This window comes from Aedes albopictus, chromosome 2 (genome assembly GCF_035046485.1).
Source record: "Aedes albopictus strain Foshan chromosome 2, AalbF5, whole genome shotgun sequence".
NCBI classification, from domain to species: domain Eukaryota; kingdom Metazoa; phylum Arthropoda; class Insecta; order Diptera; family Culicidae; genus Aedes; species Aedes albopictus.
The window spans coordinates 121,188,804-121,208,335 of record NC_085137.1 but is presented as its reverse complement, the minus strand read 5'-3'; the positions used below and the strand labels follow the sequence as shown (position 1 = coordinate 121,208,335).

General features: G+C 38.6%; 1 protein-coding gene across 3 annotated transcripts in view; it reads left to right on the top strand.

The window, feature by feature from the left end:
• The window catches only part of LOC109397492 (protein spire), a 648,107-nt gene that overhangs the window by 486,966 nt on the left and 141,609 nt on the right, over positions 1 to 19,532 (top strand). For 2 of the 3 annotated variants that reach the window (XM_062850305.1, XM_062850306.1), the window contains one exon: positions 260 to 322. The exons of the other annotated variant lie outside the window; for it this stretch is intronic. In XM_062850305.1, the coding sequence (XP_062706289.1) occupies positions 260 to 322 (63 nt within the window). The remainder of the gene's footprint in view (positions 1 to 259; positions 323 to 19,532) is intronic. 3 annotated transcript variants of the gene reach the window in all.

Sequence of the window (19,532 nt, the reverse complement as noted above, 5' to 3'; positions counted from 1 at the left end):
TGGGATGGAAGTAAGTTTAAATATGATTGATTGATTTAATATTTTGGTTTATTTGCGCTACCCTAGATGGTACCATAACTGGATATACTTAAAGATACAATCATACGAATTTATCTGAATACTTGTGACCTACTACTGCCTCGTGCTACTACCCTTAATCTACTACTCGCATGACCCCTTCCATCATCTTCGCCATTCTCATTATCACAGCCTCACCTCATACATTTTACTCTCTTTTGTTTCTGTTTGCATTTTGTAGGCGTCGCTTCCATGCTTTCCATCGTTTTCCCAATGTCGTCACCGCATCATGTCATCAGCATCTGTAAGTAGCGGCGTCTGTGTTGTCCGTCCTTCGTCCGTTGTATACGTTGTACTTGTCTTTCGCCCTTATGTTTTGTGAAAAACATCTTCACATGTGGAAATGGTGCACCTGTGAATAATTTCCTCTCTCAAGCACGTTGTTTGCTGGTTCCGGCGCGGTGACGATCCGCCCAGCATCAACGAACGGAGGAGGAGGCATGTTTTGCGAGGCGTTTTCGCATTCATGACCCATTTTGCCCCATTATTTGATGTTTGTTTGTTCTTCATCCATCTGCCCTGTCTGTTCAGTCAACCACTGTGTGTGTTTGTGCCTTACTGACCTTGTTGCGTAATTTATGGAAGCATGGCGTGGCGGCTGATGTTGATGCTCTGGGTCCGATGCTGATGTGTTCTCATTCCAATGGAGCTTCTCAAAAGGGAAATTCTCTCAAACTGGGGTACGTTACACAGAAACAAAGCCACCCGAAAGGCCAAGCCCACATGATCCGTAATTCACGGGTTACCTATTTCCAGGGCATCGCATCGCTCAGCGATTCTATGGTTGGTGTTGTATCATAAATTTTCCATGGCACCATTCATACCCAGGTAACCAATAAGCATTTAAATAAGCTGTATTTCAGCTATAAAACTGCATTATATCTGCTTGCTGCTGTATCATAGCAGTTCGACTGCTGAATTGCCCTGTATTAGCAATTCAAATGCTGCCTAAAATCTGACAGCTGTTGTGTAGCATTTAAAATGCACGATATTTTTTGGATAACAAGCATTCTAACTGCTACTTTTAGGCCATAAAACTGCTAAGAGAGATGAGCGATGTTAAAACTGTTACACATTTCAACATTGCCACGACTGTAGGATCCATTACCATTCAGATGTCCTATCATTTACTGGTAGCAACGAAGCAAATCAATGAGAGAACAAACGTTTTTCAAATAAATCCCATGGAATAAGGAACCAATCATGCCATCGTGTATTATGTGAATGTTTTGATTATCAGCACTTGTCCGAGTCGTTGTCCGGGCACAACAAAATACCTGCCGGTGTGGTACTGAAGCTTTTAATAGATCAAAAAATCAACGCACATTATCTGATCATTTATAGCTCATCCTGTAGCGCGGTCCAGCATCATCATCAGCCAGAAGATTGTGGGATCGAATCCCAATTTCAGCGGGAACAGCAGAAAACAACTGAAAAAAAAACAACTGCAAAAATAAACAACAGTCCCAAAGTCGCACAGGAGAGTGTGAGTAAAAATAGAAAGGGAAGAATATGAAGCGACTGAAATGCGCAGGGGAAAATATTTTTGTTTATGTTCGATTTTTTGGGGATAGGAAAGATAAGCATTTACTCAGCCGTATATTGGGCCAAAACCTGCTTTTAATTAGCAGTTATGGCGCATATACGGCATATTAGCATTTAATGATCTGCAGTAAAAGCGCATATAGTGCTAAATAAAAGCAATTTTAACTGCTTATTGGTTACCTGGGTACTGTCTTTGGCAAGGTCTTTACTGGGAAAGATTCAATGATGAACGATGCCATAGGGCCCTTAAACCTACACCTTTGGATTGAACGTTTTTTGTTCCATTCAAAAGGGGAATCAGTATTGAGTGGGCTGATGGGGTGAAATGACCCAACAGACCATTTTCTTCATATACATCATTCTACTACTTAATGTGTAGCTTTGCTAATTGAATGGCTTTAAAGACAATAACTTTAAATTGATCTTAGAAATAGTTTTAGAGATAGTTCACCATCCTGCTTACACAGTTAGGCTTGTCTAATGCACATCTTACTCCGCTTTCTCCCAGCAATTCCCAATCACCTGCTGTTTACCGCAACCAATTGATCACATTGTTGTCGTCGACCATCGCATCGGTACCGCGCCACAGCTACAAAGAACAATCATTTAGCTACCGTTCACAAGTTTGCTTTTCTTTCTCTTAAATACCCACCAAACCGACAATCTAAAGGAAGCAATCCGCTTTCAAAGATGCGCAACGGATGCTACTCTTTGACTAGCAGTTTTTCACGTTCCGGCAAGTTATGGCACACAGAGAAGTTCACAACAAGCAAACATCTACCTCTACCTCCAGCTCAATGCTCAATTGCCTGCCACCACCATCATCAGAGAGGAAAGCATAGCTATAGCTATAGATATATATATCTGATGCGATGCGATGACTCGTAATCATCGTCTCGTAACCGCCAACAGAAGAAGCTGCACAAAAAGATTAATTAATGCCTCGGCTTCCAACTTTCTTGTGGATATGAGCTATTCTACCTTCGGCGCACGTTACATCCTCTCATCGTCGTCGTCGTCAATGAACTGCGGCGGGCGAGTGATAGGTACGCGATGCGATGGTTGGCCGAGCGGCGTAACTTACAAGTGCAAAATAAATAAATACTTGCTGGGCATACCTCCGTCGGAGGGTTATGCTTGCCATTTCTTTAGCCTCAACAACACAATTGGAGTTGGGAACATATCTTCCCATTGCAGGTCTACTCGTAGACATTCATATAGTGAGCGCGCGCGCAAACACACTGATCGTGGTGAGATTAAGTAGGAACGATTGTTCAAGATGCTGTGAATTTTAAGCACATATCACCATCCATAGAGATGGATCTGTATGAACTTTATGCATAATGAAATATATACAATAGGTAAGTTTAGGGAAAAGACATTTAATTGAACGCGCAGCTTTTCAACAATACCATACATACTAAGAAAAGGCTAGATTCAAATCTCGGTACCGTCCAGAAACTCTTCGTAATTGAAATGTTATTTACTTCACTACATACAGGGGATAGACAAATTGATCGGTACAGACAAAATGTTCACTAAAAAACAATTTTATAAACAATTCTCAAATTTGCACTGTGAGTTCAGTTATTTCAAACGATTTTCTAAGCTAATTATATAAGTAATGAATGCTTAAAATTTCATTGCATTCTAAAAATTCCACCAGAGGTTTCTCATGAAGTTCCTCTAGGTGTTCATCCAGCTATTGCTTAGTGTTCATTTAGACCTTACTTCAGGGATTTTTTTTTATATTTTTTTCCGATAATGCTTCAGAAATTTCTCTCAGTAATTCCTGCATGAATTATTCCAGAATCTATTGCTTGACATTTTTAAAAGAATTCATCACGAAATCTATATATATAAAAATGGATTTCCGTCTGTCTGTCTGTCTGTCTGTCTGTCTGTCTGTCTGTCTGACCGCTATGCATTCGGAAACTACTGAACCGATCGGTGTGAAATTTTGTATGAGGGTATGTTTTAGGCCGGGGAAGGTTCTTAGCTTGGTGAGACCTCTCCGGTCCCTGGAACGGGGGGGCTCCCATGCAGATGAGTTTTCGGGGCACTTCTCTAAGGAGCTGTGTGTCAAAAAACACAGTAGGCAGGCAGTACGACGATTGCCGACAGCAATCAAAAATGTGCAATAAACATTTCAAAAGTGATTCATTTTTTAAAACTAAAGGCACACGAAATGTAGAGGGAAACTCGCTTTTGACCCCGGGAGAATCTTGACGCTCCAGAAGGAAACGTTACTAGGCCCCAAGCAGTTGGTCTGAGCCGCGGCCGCTTTCGGGGTGGGCACAGAAGGCTTCTAATGCACCCGGGCCCCAGGGCGTTGTAAGTGTGGGGAAGTTTTCGGATGTGGGTGGTCCTGAAAAGTGGTTAAATTCGCTTAGTACGTACCTATTTTATTTCTATCTACTCTACAACAGGGGGGTAATGCAACGTGACAGGTATCGTAGGTGGTAGCGTCGTAGCATCGAGTGGTGTCCAGTAACTGGCACCACGTAGAACTTAACGGTCCGGCGAAGACGATGCTGGACTCCTCTGGACTCGAGACAGAATTCATGATCTGGTGCTGTAGGTCGGACTTCTGGACAGCACGAGGCATGGATTCTTGCAGACAAACTATTTGCTGAAAGCCCAGAATACAACGGGACTCCAGACGAACTTCAGGTGGCCAATTATTTCACGTAGCTGGAATACAAGAGTGGTAAAGGCTTCTGGTACAAAACCTTTCGGGATTATTTTAAAAATGACTCCAATCACTCTGCTTGGGATTCCTCCAGAAATTTCTTCGGGAATTGTTCCAGGATTACTCTATGAATTCCTTGAGGGATTCGTCTTAAAATTCCTACAGGGATTCGTCCAGGAGTTCCGTTATAAAGTCCGCTAGAAATTCCTCCAGGTATTCCCCTAGATATACCTCAAGCAATTCCTCTAGAGATTACACCAGGGAATCATCCAGGAACTTCTCCAGGAATTTTTTCAGGGAATTGACAAAGAATTCCTCCAGGGAGTCTTCCATAAAATTCAACAGTGATTCTTCAAGAAAACCCTCCAGAAATTCCTTTAAGAATTCCTCTCAGGAGTTCCTTAGAAGATAGAACAAGGAATTTCTCAAGAGATTTCCCCAGAAATTCTCTCAGGCGTGTCTACTGGAATTCCTTCAGAAGCTTCTCCAGGCATTCCTACAGGAGTTCCTCTAGGGATTTCTCTTGGAATTCCTCCACAAATTCTTCAAAGAATTCCTCCAGGAATTCTTTCAGAAATACCTCCAGGCATTCCTCCAGGGATTTATATGGGGATTTCTCCAGGGATTCCAGCCATTCCTTCTGGATTTAATTCTGGGACTTCTCCAGGAATGCTTTTGAGAATTTCACGAGGAATTACCCCAAGAATTCCTGCAGATATTAACTCAGGAATTCCTGCAGAATTTACCTCAGGAACTCTGTATTTCATCCAGGCATTTCTTGCAGGATTACCACCAAGAATACCTCCAGGAATCACCCCAAGAATTGATCCAGGAATTGATCCAGAAAATCCTCCAGGGATTCCTTTTTGAAATTCTTTCAAGATTTTCTTAATTAATTCCTTCAGGATTTTTTCGGGAATTCTTCCAGGGTTTCCTAGAGGAGTTTTTCCGGAAATTTCTCCTCCAGGTATTGCTCCAAGGGTTATTTCAGAGATTTCACCAGGGATCCCTCCAGAAATCACACCAGCATTTCCTCCAGGAATTCCATCAGGAATAGGCCCAGGTATCTACCAGAAATTCCTACAGGGATCCCTCTAAAGATTCTTCCAGAGATTCCTCCAGGAATTCCTTCGATAATTCCTCCAATAATTCATCCAGATGTTCTTCTAAGATTTTTTCATGGAGTCCCTCCAAACATTCCTCTGGAAATTGCTAATGGAATTTCTGCAGGGATTCGTCCAGGAAGTCCTCCTGGAGATTTCTCGAGGATTCCTCGAGGAATTCCTCCAGGTATTTCTCTAGAGATGAGAGACGAACCAGCCGAGGGCTGTAAGTCTCTTTAATAATGATAAAAAAAAATCTCTAGAGATACCTTATGAAATTCCTGTAGAAATTCCACTAGGTATTCCTCGAGGAATTTCTCCAGAAATTCTTTATAGGATTTCTCCAGGGATTCTACCTGAAAGTTTTCCAACGATTCTTCAAGAAAATCTTCCAAAAATCCCTCCAGGAGTTTATCTGAAGATTTCTCGAGGAATTTCTCTTGATATTCGTCCAGGAATTCGCACAGGCATGTCTCCAGGCATTCCTTCAGGAGCTTCTCTAGGGAATTCTCTAGGGATCGCTCTAGGAATTCCTTTAGGAATAACTCCAGGCATTCCTCCAGGAATTCCTCCAGGGATTTTCATAGGGATTTTCAAAGGGATTCCCCCAGAGATTCATCCAGGAATTTCTTCAGCATTTGATTTCGGGACTCCTCCAGGAATACCTTTATGAATTCCACCAGGATTTGCCCTAGAAATTACCCAAGGAACTCCTGCAGAAATTACCTCAGGAATTCTTGCAGAATTTAATGCAATAATTCGTTCAGAAATTACAACAGCAATTTATTCAAGAAATCATCCTCCCGGAGTTTATACACGCATTATTCCAAGAATCCAGGGATTCCACCAGGAATTTGTTTAAGGGATAACTCCAGTAATTCCACCAGGTTTTACCAGTAATTTACCAGTAATATCTCGAGGAATTTACCAGGAATACCTTCAGGGATTTTACTAAAGATTCTTCCTCCAGTAATTCATCCAGATATTTATCCAAGAATTCGTGGAATTACTCCAGAAATACCTCTGGGAATTTCTCTAAGAATTTATTACTCGCACTATCTGTCTGTCTGTTTGTCTGTCTGTCTGTCTGACCCTTATGCATTCGGAAACTACTTATCCGATCGGTGTAAAAATTTTGTAGGTAGATATTTTTGGGCCGGGGAAGATTCTTAGCTTAGTGTAAGACCTCTGCAGTTTCCGGAACGGGAGGTTCCCATACAGACAACTTTCAAGTCACACTGTTCAATTTTCTTTACGCATAAACTGCTAAAATGCACAACATACCTAAATGTTTCCTTCTTTTTATCGAAGGTTTTTCTTTCAAGTGGCGCTGTTGTGTAGTTTATAGCAGTTGAGCTGTAAATTCTATGGTCGAGTGGTCCGTTTAAGTTACATTGATAAAAAGTTGGTTAGCAACCAAACCACCAAACAGCATTCTTTATCTGAGACAAATGTTCCATTTGGATAACGTGCCTCTGGAGCCGGGTTTCCGATGTTTATACAAATGAGTTTACATACTCTTTGGAGCCATACAACTAAAAAATTTGTCTTCATGGTGGGTGGCTATGTTCATTGTAGAACAAGTAAAGAAAATAAACAAAAACATTAGAAAAAAACTGTGCAAGAGCAACAATTAAAATGGGCAATACAAGGTTTGCCGGGTCAGTTAGTCCTTCTATAAATACCTGCAGAGGGTTTTCCTGTTCTCTCAGGTATTCTATCAAAGATTCTTTAAACAAATATTTTTTCATTAATTTATTAAAAATCTCTAAAAAATTCAGGATTTTTAAGAAATGTTATAAGAAATCATTCTAAGGATTCCTTCAGAGATATCTCCAGGCTTCTAAGGATTCCTTCAGAAATTCATCCAGGAATCCTTCAGATTTTTTTTTATGTATTGATACAAATATTCCATCATTACCAGTGTTTCCAGTTTCTTTAGAATTTTCTGCAGAGATTCAATTTCCTGAATATCAGAAGAAACCCGAGCGAATATTTCGGAAAGAATCTCTGAATGATTTTTTAAAGAAATCTTTAGTAAATTTTCCTGGTAAGAAATACCTGGACAAAATCCTCAGAATTCTTAGAAAAGTGCATCAAGCAACCTTCATACCAAATTTCTGAAGCAATATATTTCCGAAGGAATGTAAATGCTGGAGAAACTTCTGGGGAAATACATGCAGAAATATTTGGAGGAAATCCCAAAGGAACAGGAACCTCTGTATGAACTTCCGGAGGAATCTCTGGAGGCTTTCCTGTAGAATTTTCTGGATGAATCCCTGTAGAAAAGTTCCTGGATACATTCTGGTAAAAATTTTCAATTAAATTCTTAGAGCAATTCTTGAACAAATTTCTGGTGGGCTTCCAGAAGATATGCCTGTACGAATTTCTGTATGAACCCGAGCAGAAGGGAATAACAACAGCATAAGGAGCTGTGTTATTTGGGCAAAATAACTGAATAATAAAATTGATTATTTTTAAGTTATTACCATAACATATTGTGTTATAAACTTGTCTGTCATAAGCGGCAAAATAACAAATTCCATAACAAAAAAAATGCTCTCGGAAAACCATTTCAATAACTTGTTTTGTTAGTTTCAATAACAACTTAATAACAGTGAATTCGGAATAATTTCAATAACAAATTTTGATATTAATATGTTATTGATAATAATCGGAGAGCAGAATTTGCTATGATATCAAACTTGTTACTAAATAAGTTATAATACTTATTATATAAAATTATTCGCTTTGTCTCACAAACCCGCCAATAACATGAGGTTCATCACTCTGACGTAAGAAATATTTTCAAATGATCGAAAAGTACTATATTCAGCTTTTAATCCATTCTAAGAGATTTGAAGTCGCAAGATAGTCGAACGTTAGTTATTTCTATATTATCAAATACGACGAGCTTCGATTTCCACCTGTAATTTATATACTGTTATACATACTTTAATTGTTTTCGGAGCACGTGTGACCTTTGTTTTTTTTTTCAGCATATAAACTGAAGAATTTTTAGAATGCTCAACAGTTTTGCAGAAAATTTTTGGGATATTGGAAATATTGTACAGATCATTAAAATTTTCCTGGAGAGATTGTTTTAATTCCTCCGATTTTTCCCTGGATTCAAGAGTTATGTCGAATATTCCTCCTGGATTCTACAAGAATTCCTCCAAAAATTTTGCTATAATTTCTCCTGAACTTCCTCTGATGATTCCTACAGGACTTTCACCAGAAATTTTTGCAATACTTTTTTTTCTAAAATTTCTCCATTTATTTCTCTAAGGACTCCATCAAAAACTCCTTTCATGTTTATCAAATGACTTTGTCATAAATTTCTTCCAAAAATTTGTCGACAGATTTGGTCATAAACTTTTTCATAAATGACTCCAAAAATCTCAAAGAAATTTCTCCGAGAGTTCTTTGACGAAATCTTTCATGGATTTTCAAAGACTCCTCTAGAAATTCTTCCAGAATCCTGCATAGAATCCCTTCAAGGGTTTCTTCAGAATTTCCTGTGATCATTAGTCCTGAAGTTCATCTTAAGATTCCTCTGAAAATTTCTTTGAGGAATTCACCATGAGTTTTTCCAAAGGATTCTCCAGGAGTTTTTCAAAAGATTCTGCCAAGAATCCTAATAATTGCTCAGAAGAATTAACTTCGGAATTTTTAAGAAAATTGTGCCAGTAGTTCTCTTGAAGACTTCTCCAGGGATTTATCGAAAGGTTCCTCCAGAACTTCCAAGTGCTTAACCGAAAATTATTTAAGGAATTCTTAAAAGGAGTCGTTCAGGAATTTCCTTTTTAACTTAATACATAAATGGAACAACACTAAGGGACAGATCATAATTGTCGAATTGTTGCTGTGATTTCAAAACTTGTTACTGTTGTGCTATTGCTGATAAGTTGATCAATAGTACAACAATAACTAAACTTGTACTTCAACAAAACATGTTATGTAAATGTAATTTGATTAATGTATATCAATAGCATGATTATAACAAAATGAGATTGTCCAACAATATTTGTTATGGAAAAGCTATGCCTTGATAATTTAATACAGTAATGTTCCGATTTTATCACGCCCTTCGCGCGTCAGTCTTTTATTTTTCATTAATTTTCTGTTACATTTTAGAGCAAGTGTTTCCCCTCTTCTTCAAGATGAATGTTGAAAGCGTGTTTTGCAACGTTAAAAATATTAATAATGCGTTTAGATTTTGTACAATATTTGAAAGCATTTTTGAAAAGGGGCGTGATAAAATCGGAACAATACTGTAATAACAAAACAAGATATAAAAACACGTTATGTGATTACGTAGTTATTAACTTGCTATTCTCCTCTGCTCGGGAATCTCTGGATGATTTTTCGAAGAAACCACTAGATGAGTTTATGAAAGAATTTTTGTTATAATTTCTGAATCACTGTGGAAGTTCGTGAAGTAATCCCTCGATAAATCTCCGAAACGAAAAAAAAAGTCCTAAAATAATTTCTGGGGTAATTCCTGGCAGAATTCTAGGAGAAATCCAATTTCAGTTTTATAGATATCCTGAAAAGGCCGACATATCCATGCTGGTTCTATGAAGCAAAATGTTTCATGATAAATTTTGATGTGAGTGAGATATTCCAGGTTCTTTATTTTCATCCGGAACTTCAGGTCAACCAATCATGTACAGTGAGTTCAGCCCTCTTTGTGCATTAGGTTTTGCGTATCTGGGGGTTTTGAGAAAATTCTGATTGGATTTGAGATAAGAATGTTGTGATACTCTGAAGGGATTTATGGAGTAATCCCTGAAGGATTTATTTTCCAAACAACTCCGGAAACCGCAAAATTGAAATCGTTCCGAAAATTCTCATAGAATCTACTAGCAATTTTAATTATGATTACGGAATAACTCAAGATTCTTCCAAAAGTTCCTCCCGAGAATCCTCCTCCTCAAGGAATTCAATCCGAGATTATTCCAGAAATTACTTTCGAGATCTTTCTGAGATTCATTTCAAGGATTCCTCCATTTTTTTTTTCTGGGATACACAGAATTCTTCTCTTCATAGAAATATTGGTAAGGGGCCGTACACAAATTACGTCACGCTTTTAGGGGGGAGGGAGGTTTTTGCAGACCGTGACGACCCATACAATTTTTTTTAAGGTTTCATACAAAAAGTGTGACATAGGGGGGAGGGGGGTTAAAAATGGTCGAATTTTGCGTGACATAATTTGTGTATCACCCCTAAACTATTTGTGAAAATCCAGATGAGGAATGCTGGATGATTTCTTTAATAAAGTGTTGGAGGAATTTCTGAAGTTAGTTCTGTAAGAATTCATTAAAATGTAGGAATTCAATAAAAAGAAAACCTCTATTTTTTATCTCTTCCTAACCTGGAGTAATATCATAAGTAATTCCATTTAAAAATACCTAAACAACTTCCGTGATAAACTCTTGGAGGATTCCAGAATCGACTTCCTCAGGAATTCAAGACTAATCTGCAGAACTTGCAGAAGAAGCATATGGAGAAAACTTAAAAGGAATTTCCTCTATAAACCCAACCCCTTCCAGAATTCCCCCAAAATTCCCCCAGGAGGATTTCTTCAAGGATTGTTTGAAGGATTCATCCTGAAAATCCTTCCTGGATTCCTCTAGGTGTTTCTTTTGTGGTTGTTCTAGTAGTTCCTAATGGGATTTCTCAAGTAGTTTCGTTAGGGATCCCCTAAGGAGTTCCTCATGAGATTCCTTTTTTCCTGTTTGTTCTCTGATATTCTGGGAGTTCCTTTAGTATTTCTTTCACGAGTTCCTCCCAAATTTCCTTCTGAGATTCTTCGAGGAGTTTCTTTTGGAATTCTTCCAAGACACCTTTTTGGAATTCCTTAAAGAGGTCCTGTGTTGATTTCTTTTGAGGATTCCTTTTTATGAGATTTACCCAGAAGCCCTTTCTGAATAATCTTCGGGAGTTTTTCAACGATTTCTCCTGGACTTCTTTCTGGGTGGCTCCAGGAGAAAATTCATTTCTAAGATTAACCAGGAGTTCCTTCTAGGATCCCTCCAGGAGTTACTTCAGGTTCACTAGTTCATCCCGGGATGCCTTCTGAGATTTCTCTAGCAATTCTTTCTTAGATTCGTCCAGTGTTTTCCTCTGTGATTAATCCACGAGCCCCATCTAGGATTGCTCAATGAGTTCTTTCTGGGTACCCTTCTTGAACTATTCTAGGCGTTCCTTCTAGAATTCATTTAGAAGTTTGGGATTTCTGCCGAAAATGATTTCAGTATAACACCTGGAAATTCTTCTTTCGGGTTGCCACCACCAGGACGCCTTTAAAACATTTTTCTTGGAGGGCTTTCTTCGGTTCTTCCCACAAAACCTTCTGGGGTTCCCGGGAAATTTGAACCGATATTCCTTCAAGAATTTCTTAGAAGATTCCTTGAGACATGGAATTGTCTCGAAAGTATTATACAAACATTACGACAGTTACAATTTTCTCGCGTCGAAGTTTTGGTCCTGGTTTGGAGCGGGAAAATTGTAGATGTAGATAGTTAAAGGTTTGTATAAAACTGCCGAGCCAATATAATTAATATGCCAGCAGTTAAAGAATTCTTTCGGGATTTTTTCAGGAAGTTTTTCTGAAATTCTTTCTGGATTCCTCCAAGAATTCTATCTGAGATTCATCGAAGAGGTCCTTTTGGGATTTCTCTAGGCATTCATTCTGCGAACACCCTAGAAATTTCATTGGAATCTCAGAATTCCACAATCAAATCATAAACTAATGAAAATAATCATAAACAAATCATAACAAATCATAAACTAATAAACTTCCGATATTCCTTCATAGATTTCTCAGGAGAATGCTTCCGGTATTCTTAAAAGTATTCCTTTCGGGATTTATTTAGAAAATCCTCAATTTCTTCAGGGATTTCTTGCCTTCAGATTTCAGGACTTCTTCTTTGATTTTTGCCGAGATTTAAAAAAATATATTCGGCATTATTCTTAGGATTTCAGAGTTTTCCCTCTGGATTCCTTTAGGAATCTCATCAGGGTTTTTCCTACGAATTATTGCCGAGATTGCGTTAGGTATTCCTCCAGAACTCTCCTCCCAAGCAACGCACATGTCATATAAGAATTGCGGCAGCGCAAGTTTTGGTTGTATAGAAGTTAATTTGACGCTATTTTAACACAATGCTGAAATTACGTAAAAATAACTTCTATACAACCAAAACTTGCGCTGCCTTAAATCTTATTTGACATGTGTGTTGCTTGGGCCTTGGATTTTCCCGGGATTTCTTTACGCATTCGACTCGGGCTTCCTTCTGGGTTTCCCTCCAGTATTCCTTCCGGGAGTCCCCCAGGATTTTTTCAGGAATTTCTCCCGGGATTACTTCAAGAATTTCTTGCGGCATTCCTTTTTTTTGATTTCTCCATTAACTTCTCTCAGGTTTCCTCTAAAGATTCCTCCAGCGATTGATTCAGGGATTCTTTCAAGGATTCTTCCCGGGATTTCCACCTGAATTCCTTCTGATATTCCTTCATTGATTTATTCTCGGATTCCTTTTGGCATTTTTAGGATATTACTTCTGAGATTAATTAAAGGATTCCTGCTGGATTCAGAAATTTCTTCCGTAATTACTTCCTTGATTTTAAGGGTCTTCTTTAGGAATTTATTCCGATATTCCTCAGGGATAACTATATAGGTTTTTTTAAATATTCCTTCCAGGATCTTTTCAAGAATTCCACCTAGGCGTTTAAAGGATTTATCACACAACTTCTGTTCAAGCTAAAGTCAGTTTTGGTTTCTACTCCGCACAATCTTTATTTATTCTGTGGCTTAGTTGGTTTAAGCGCCGGTCTAGCAAATACGGAGTCGTGAGATCGAATCCCATCAAAACGCGATTTTTTTCACATATGAATTTGTCTATTAGCAACATTCTGTGCGTTTTAATTACAAGTTATTCCAGTATGTTTCAGACATACCTGCAAATCTTGTAAATGCCAGTAAAGAGCAATATACCATTGTAATCTAGCTGGCGTCGCATCGGTGCAGTTGGTCGTCAAGCGTGCAACCGTGCTGAGCTCCCGACGTATACTAAATTAGACACCAGCAAACAGACTGCCTGGTGGCTAGGCATGCGGAGTGCAAGAGTAAATCGTGACTTCAAAAAAAGAAAAAACAATTCGCTCTCACTTATTATTAGTCGGCACAAATGCTAGTGTGTTGTAAATTGGCATCTATGCCAGAGGATTGTGCAAAAATGAGTGTTCATGGTGGGTGCTCGGAGACAGTTTGGCTTCCTATTCCACAGAATCGTTACTTGTTCTGTGGCTTAGTTGGATAAAGTACCAGTCTTGCGAAAACGGAGTCGTGCGTTCGAATCCCACCAGAACGCGATTTCTTTTTTTCACAAATTCCTCTCTCAATTTGTGAATTAGCAATATTCTATGCCTTTTAATAACAAGTTATTCCAGTACGTTTCAGATGGAATGTAATCTGATAAATGCCAGTAAAGGACAATACATATCATTTGTTCTAACCAGGATTTCTCTCGGGATTTCTGCCAAGATTCCTTCAGCATTTTTCCTGGGTTATCTCCCGGGATTCCTTCAGTCTTTCCGAAATTCCTTCAGGAATTACTGCCATGATTGCTCCATTGAGCATTCCAGAGATTCTTTCATCAAATCTTACACGGTTACCTTTAGAGATTCCTCCCGAGATTCCTTCAGGAATCCTTTCAAAGATTCTCCTAGGATTTCTTTAGGGGTTTTCTTGGGATTCTTTTATGGATTTCCCCGGGAAACCTTCCGGCATTCTTTCAGGTATTCATCCGAGAATCTTTTGGGGAATTCCCTGGGTTTCTTTCAGGGAATCTTTCAGAGATTTCTTCCGCAATTCCCAGATTTTCTTCAGTAATATCACTCAGAATTCCTTTCGAGGTTCTTTTAGGGCATTCTTTAGCAATTCTTTTAATGATTTCCCTAAGAACTTTTTCGGAATTTCTCCAGGAATTTCTTAATGGATCTCTCTCGAGATTCCTTCCTAGATTCCTCCAGGATTCTCTAAGAGACTTTGCTTGGGATTTTTAGGGACTACTTCTGATTTTTTTTTTCATTAATTGCACGCGAGATTTTTATCTGGATTGTTTCATGAATTCCTCTCGGGATTCTTTTACAGGATTTCTGCGGATTTGCTTTAGGCATTTCTCCCCTGATTTCTCTCAGAATTCTTCCTGATTCCTCCAAATAATATTCCATGGATTCTACCAATTCCTGCAATTCCCACACAGATAAAATAATTAGATTTACACGTCATGTAAACTTCAGTTTAGTCATGTAAACTTAATGTTATGATTGTTCACATGATATATCATGTAAATTTATGTTATATGTCATGTAATTACACAAAGTCATGCTGAATTACATGACATATAATGGGAGTTTACATAATATTTTATGACTTTTACATGATATGTAATGTAAACTTCTGTGATATCCCTCGCTCCAATCATGTGCATCATATGTAACAGAATTTTACACTCTTTTTTCGATCTGTGCAGTAAAATTAAATTTTTAGACATCATGTAGGAATGCCGTTAAATGAGGATAAAGGGAATCAAATGATGATGCATTCGCTCGCCCTATGTAGATAGCATAGATTACTGCACCTGCGTGTTCATGAGGTTGGTGCAATGTTAGGTGGGACGAATCATTGTAGCATACACAGAAAAAAATATGTAATTAAAATTCAGCGAGAAACCATGCACATAAAGGGAATGCTAGAGTTAGTGTACTTTTACATGAGTTTTAATGTAAAATTACAGTACCATCGTGTGAATTTCCGCCAACCATCGCGTAAACCATCGTGGACTCCAACCGATTACGCGACTACTAGCGGAAATTTACACGAGCGTAACGTAATTCTACATGATATCTCATGTAAATATGCACTAACTCTAGCATTCCCTTTATGTGCATGATTTTTCGCTGAATTTTACATGATTTTTTTTTCTGTGTAGCTTCAAAAAGTCTGTTTTCAACTCAAATTGTCGGTATTTATTTATATGGACTTCATGTGACAACTGTAGTTCTGATAAAAAAAAAATAAACTTGAACCTGTGATTGCTACATCTAAATAAAAGACTGACTCGTTTCATCCGATTTCTACTTTCCAGCTGATCAAGAACCTTGCTCGAATCAAGACTTCAATTTCACCACTTCACGCTTGTTGCGTATCCTCCTCACCATCTGTGTGAACACAAGAAAATACCTAGAAGACTGGAATCACTCGTAGCTATCCATTTTCCCGAATGGGGTAAAAATGTTTCGCTCCACTCGATTTAAAATTATTCAAATGGAATAAATTAGAGTTCACTTGTATTTTGCTGCAACAGCACGCCGTAACTCTTTAGCTTATAAAGAATCCACGTTCTTTACGTAATTGTTCGTACTGATATACCTTTCAGGAAGGCATCTCAAAACACACTGCTTTTTTATTCCAAATGCTCTTCCTGGATGAATTGTTTGCCTTCATGAGTTACCTAGTTATTCTTGTTCGTACTTCTTCACCGTTCAGCAGCAAAAACAATCAATTACGACAACCTATCGCGGGATTTTTCTCTCCCAAAGCCAAGAAACAGCATTCGTATACGTTAGGTATATCACATTCACCGGAGCTCGGTCCATGGTGCATTGATGGAAATTGAATTTCTATGTTTCTATCCATTCCTTATCGCAGTCAGTGTTGGCCTTTGCCGCCGCCAGTCACCACCTTCTCTTATAAATCAGCACGATCGTCTCTGGGTCAGTAGGTACCTACATAGGCACACAACGCTGGCTGTTGCTACTATATGGCAGCTTCTATGGTAGGGGGATGTGGTCAATAGTGAGACCCGAGCAGAAAGGCATACCTTACAAATACCATGCGAAGAGCAACCTGTGCTCTAATACCTAAAATTGTTATTGCTGCGTTATTCTACGAAATGTTATGAAAACATCACAATAACAGTTGGAGGTATTTGAGCAGAGTTTGGTATTGATGTAGTATTTGTTGGTATTAGCAATGAAAATTAGCGAAGAACAAGATTTGCTATTACATCATGAAGTCATCGAACAAATGAAACATTTTATAACAAGAAATGTTACTAACTTGTTATTCAATAACTTCGGGATACCAAATACAGCACTTGAAACTTTAGGTATGCATTCATTATTGAAATAACAAGACTTGTTATTTTGTAGGTATTATTTATACAAACATTTTGGTATTCGTTTTTGTTATTTTGCTTTTTATTACCACCTAATGAAGGGTATATCAAGGTATGGTAGTATTTAAGATAAATACCTTGACATGTTATTCACATGTTATTTTCTTCTGCTCGGGGATAGCTTCTAGATAGATTCTTTTTTTTTAGATCTACGTTTCCTCTGAACTATAACCGGCATCTCCAGGATGGACCACATACAAACAGTTTCTAATGAAATTGTGATGAAGAGTGATAAAATAAGATTCATATGTTTGCAAAATTTGCTACTATTTTACCCATGTTTTATTTTTTTGTTCCCACTAGGGGTCCCGTTGTTAACCACGATCCCTTATGTGATATCTGTTTCCAACGTGATGGTGTCGGTCGTAACTGGGGACCCCCAGAGTTACCTCGACAAGAAATTGCTTGTGATGCCTATTAGGCCTTATGGGAAAAAATCTGCTTCTGGATCTTGGTGTCGGAAAAATTTGCTCTACAATTACGTAATTGCAAACGGAAGACGACAAATAGGTTTTCTGTTGTTTGATGTCGCGCTTGAACTAAACTGGCACTCATTACACACGCTATTAGAAGAAACCGACACAAATTGCTGGCTGGCACTCGTGAAATAAATGCGCTCAAATGGGTAACCTAATGGCCTGGCTCGGAATGGTTCCTCATCCGGGAGTGTCTCTCAGTCGGATGTTTTTCATTTAAATTTTAAAAGATTTTTTCTTCCTTCAACTTCACACATTAATTGACCGAAGTTCTTCGTCGAACGACATTCGAAAGGAAATGTAGATGAACCATGAAAGTTGTTGGGTGATTTGCATACTAAACCAGCTTTTCAACGGGAAGTCAAGTTTTATGACATAACAAAAATACCTGATTGCGGCTCAAGTTCAAGACCAAACGCCCAAAAGACATCTGCCAAAATTGGTTCAATAACCTCACTTGGAGAAGAAAAAAGCTGTCATTTCCTTTCCGTTTTTATTACCTACCGTGCCTCGACAACACGCAGCCAAGCCGACAGCAACAACGCAACAACGGCACACCAGCTAATAACAATATTCATAATTTACTGTTTTACACACCGAAGGTACACAAGGTGCCCGTCGGCGTCGGTCGGAATGTGCGGAGTGAGCTGTGCCAAATCGTCACGCGACTAGCAGAGCATATTTCTGAAATCTCGGATTTTTGCCAACTCACCTCCCCCAGAAACTAACAACCACCACTCCAGGACCATCAGCAGAAGCCCCAATCAGCGCACCTTGCAGTCGGTTAGTCTGTCGCTGGGTTGGATTGAAGTGAAAAGGCGAGCGGTTCCGCTCTCTTGAGAAAGCATAAAGAATACGGCTTAATTACCGCGCGCGGTACGAGGTCCAAAACCATCATCGCGCCGCATCGCATGCATGTTCGACATCTTTGTCATCGCATCGTCGTTATTCTTCGGGGGTCCAGGGTGAGCTGGGTTGTGTACCACACAGCACCTACTTATGGAGTGGTGGGGCCCAGATAGCAGATCTCTTGATTATAATATGTACAAATACCCACACTCACACGTCCGAGAAGAACTTGGGAACGCTTGGGTGGAAAGCCATTCATGATTTTGATATGGGCTATAATGTAGCGAATATTATGTTCCGTCTTTCGGGGGCACCCAAGGTGTGCTCTAATAAATATACTGATTTCGGTAGGCCGAGGCCGAGGTTGCAGGGCAATACTAACCGTAGTCAGTAGCCAAACTATGAGGTTCTATCCCTAAACCTAGTGTGTCTCTATCCTCAGGGCCGGATTTAGGGAGGAGCCAGGCGAGACATGGTCCCGGGCCATACAAAATCTCACTTCACAAACAAAAATATGTAACAAGAAAAAAAGAGCAAGAAAAATCTATTGATCTGAATTTCACTTAACGGAACATCTAACTGTCTGCTCGCAAGGTGTGTATGTGATACGTTGTAGTTTTAATTGGTTGCAGTCTTACCTATAAAGTCTCAAGCTTCTTTCGAAATTTGCAACCATTTGTCAATTGAAATAGTCAATTTTGGGCAAAAGATTTTCTATCGCAAATCCTGGAAAAAAATCTTCATCTCAATCAAGAAAATCGATAATTCTTAAACTTCTTTGTAGAGTAGAATGTTCGTGTTTACTTCTGTCAAAAGCTCTTGAAGTGAAGATATTTTCTCGGAGTTCTTAGAAGAATTGCATTTCTATTGAAATATAGAAAATTTTTAAAGAAATTGAACTCCAGAGCTGCTCAAACATTTCCAGAGGAGCTTAAACAATTATTTTAGACGGATAATTTTGGAAAATTTTGATCCAAATACCTTTTGAAAATATGGTCGAGTTCTTCGAATGTTGCTGAAAAATTGTGTTTATCATAGTGAACTCCAGAAAAAAATCCATAGATTCCTTGTGAAAATTCACATAAAATGCGGATAAATCCAATCACATTTAAAGGGAACTTGGTTTAGATTTTTTTGTATTATAAATATCAGCCAAAATTTCTCCCGGGATTTTCGCCAAACATTTTCTAGTAATTTTACAGGAAATTATTAGAAATTTAGTCAAATATTCTATCAGGAACTCATCCGGGATGCCCGCTACAATTTCTTCAGCAATTTCTTTCAGAACATTCGTAAACAATAGCATTTTGGATTTTCTATTTCTCCAAGTTTTCCATGTTTCACCAGCACGTGAATCTAGAATTTCGTTATTTTTTTTATAAGGAAACCTGGGAAATTCCTTGCTGTCGTGTTTAAAATGTTAATGCTCAAGTTCAAAAAACTTGGTATTTGACCAGCAACTCCCCCAGAGATTACTCCAAGGATTCCGCTAAAAATTATCTTTAAAGCTTCCGTAAAACGATACGATTGCTCTACAAATTTTACT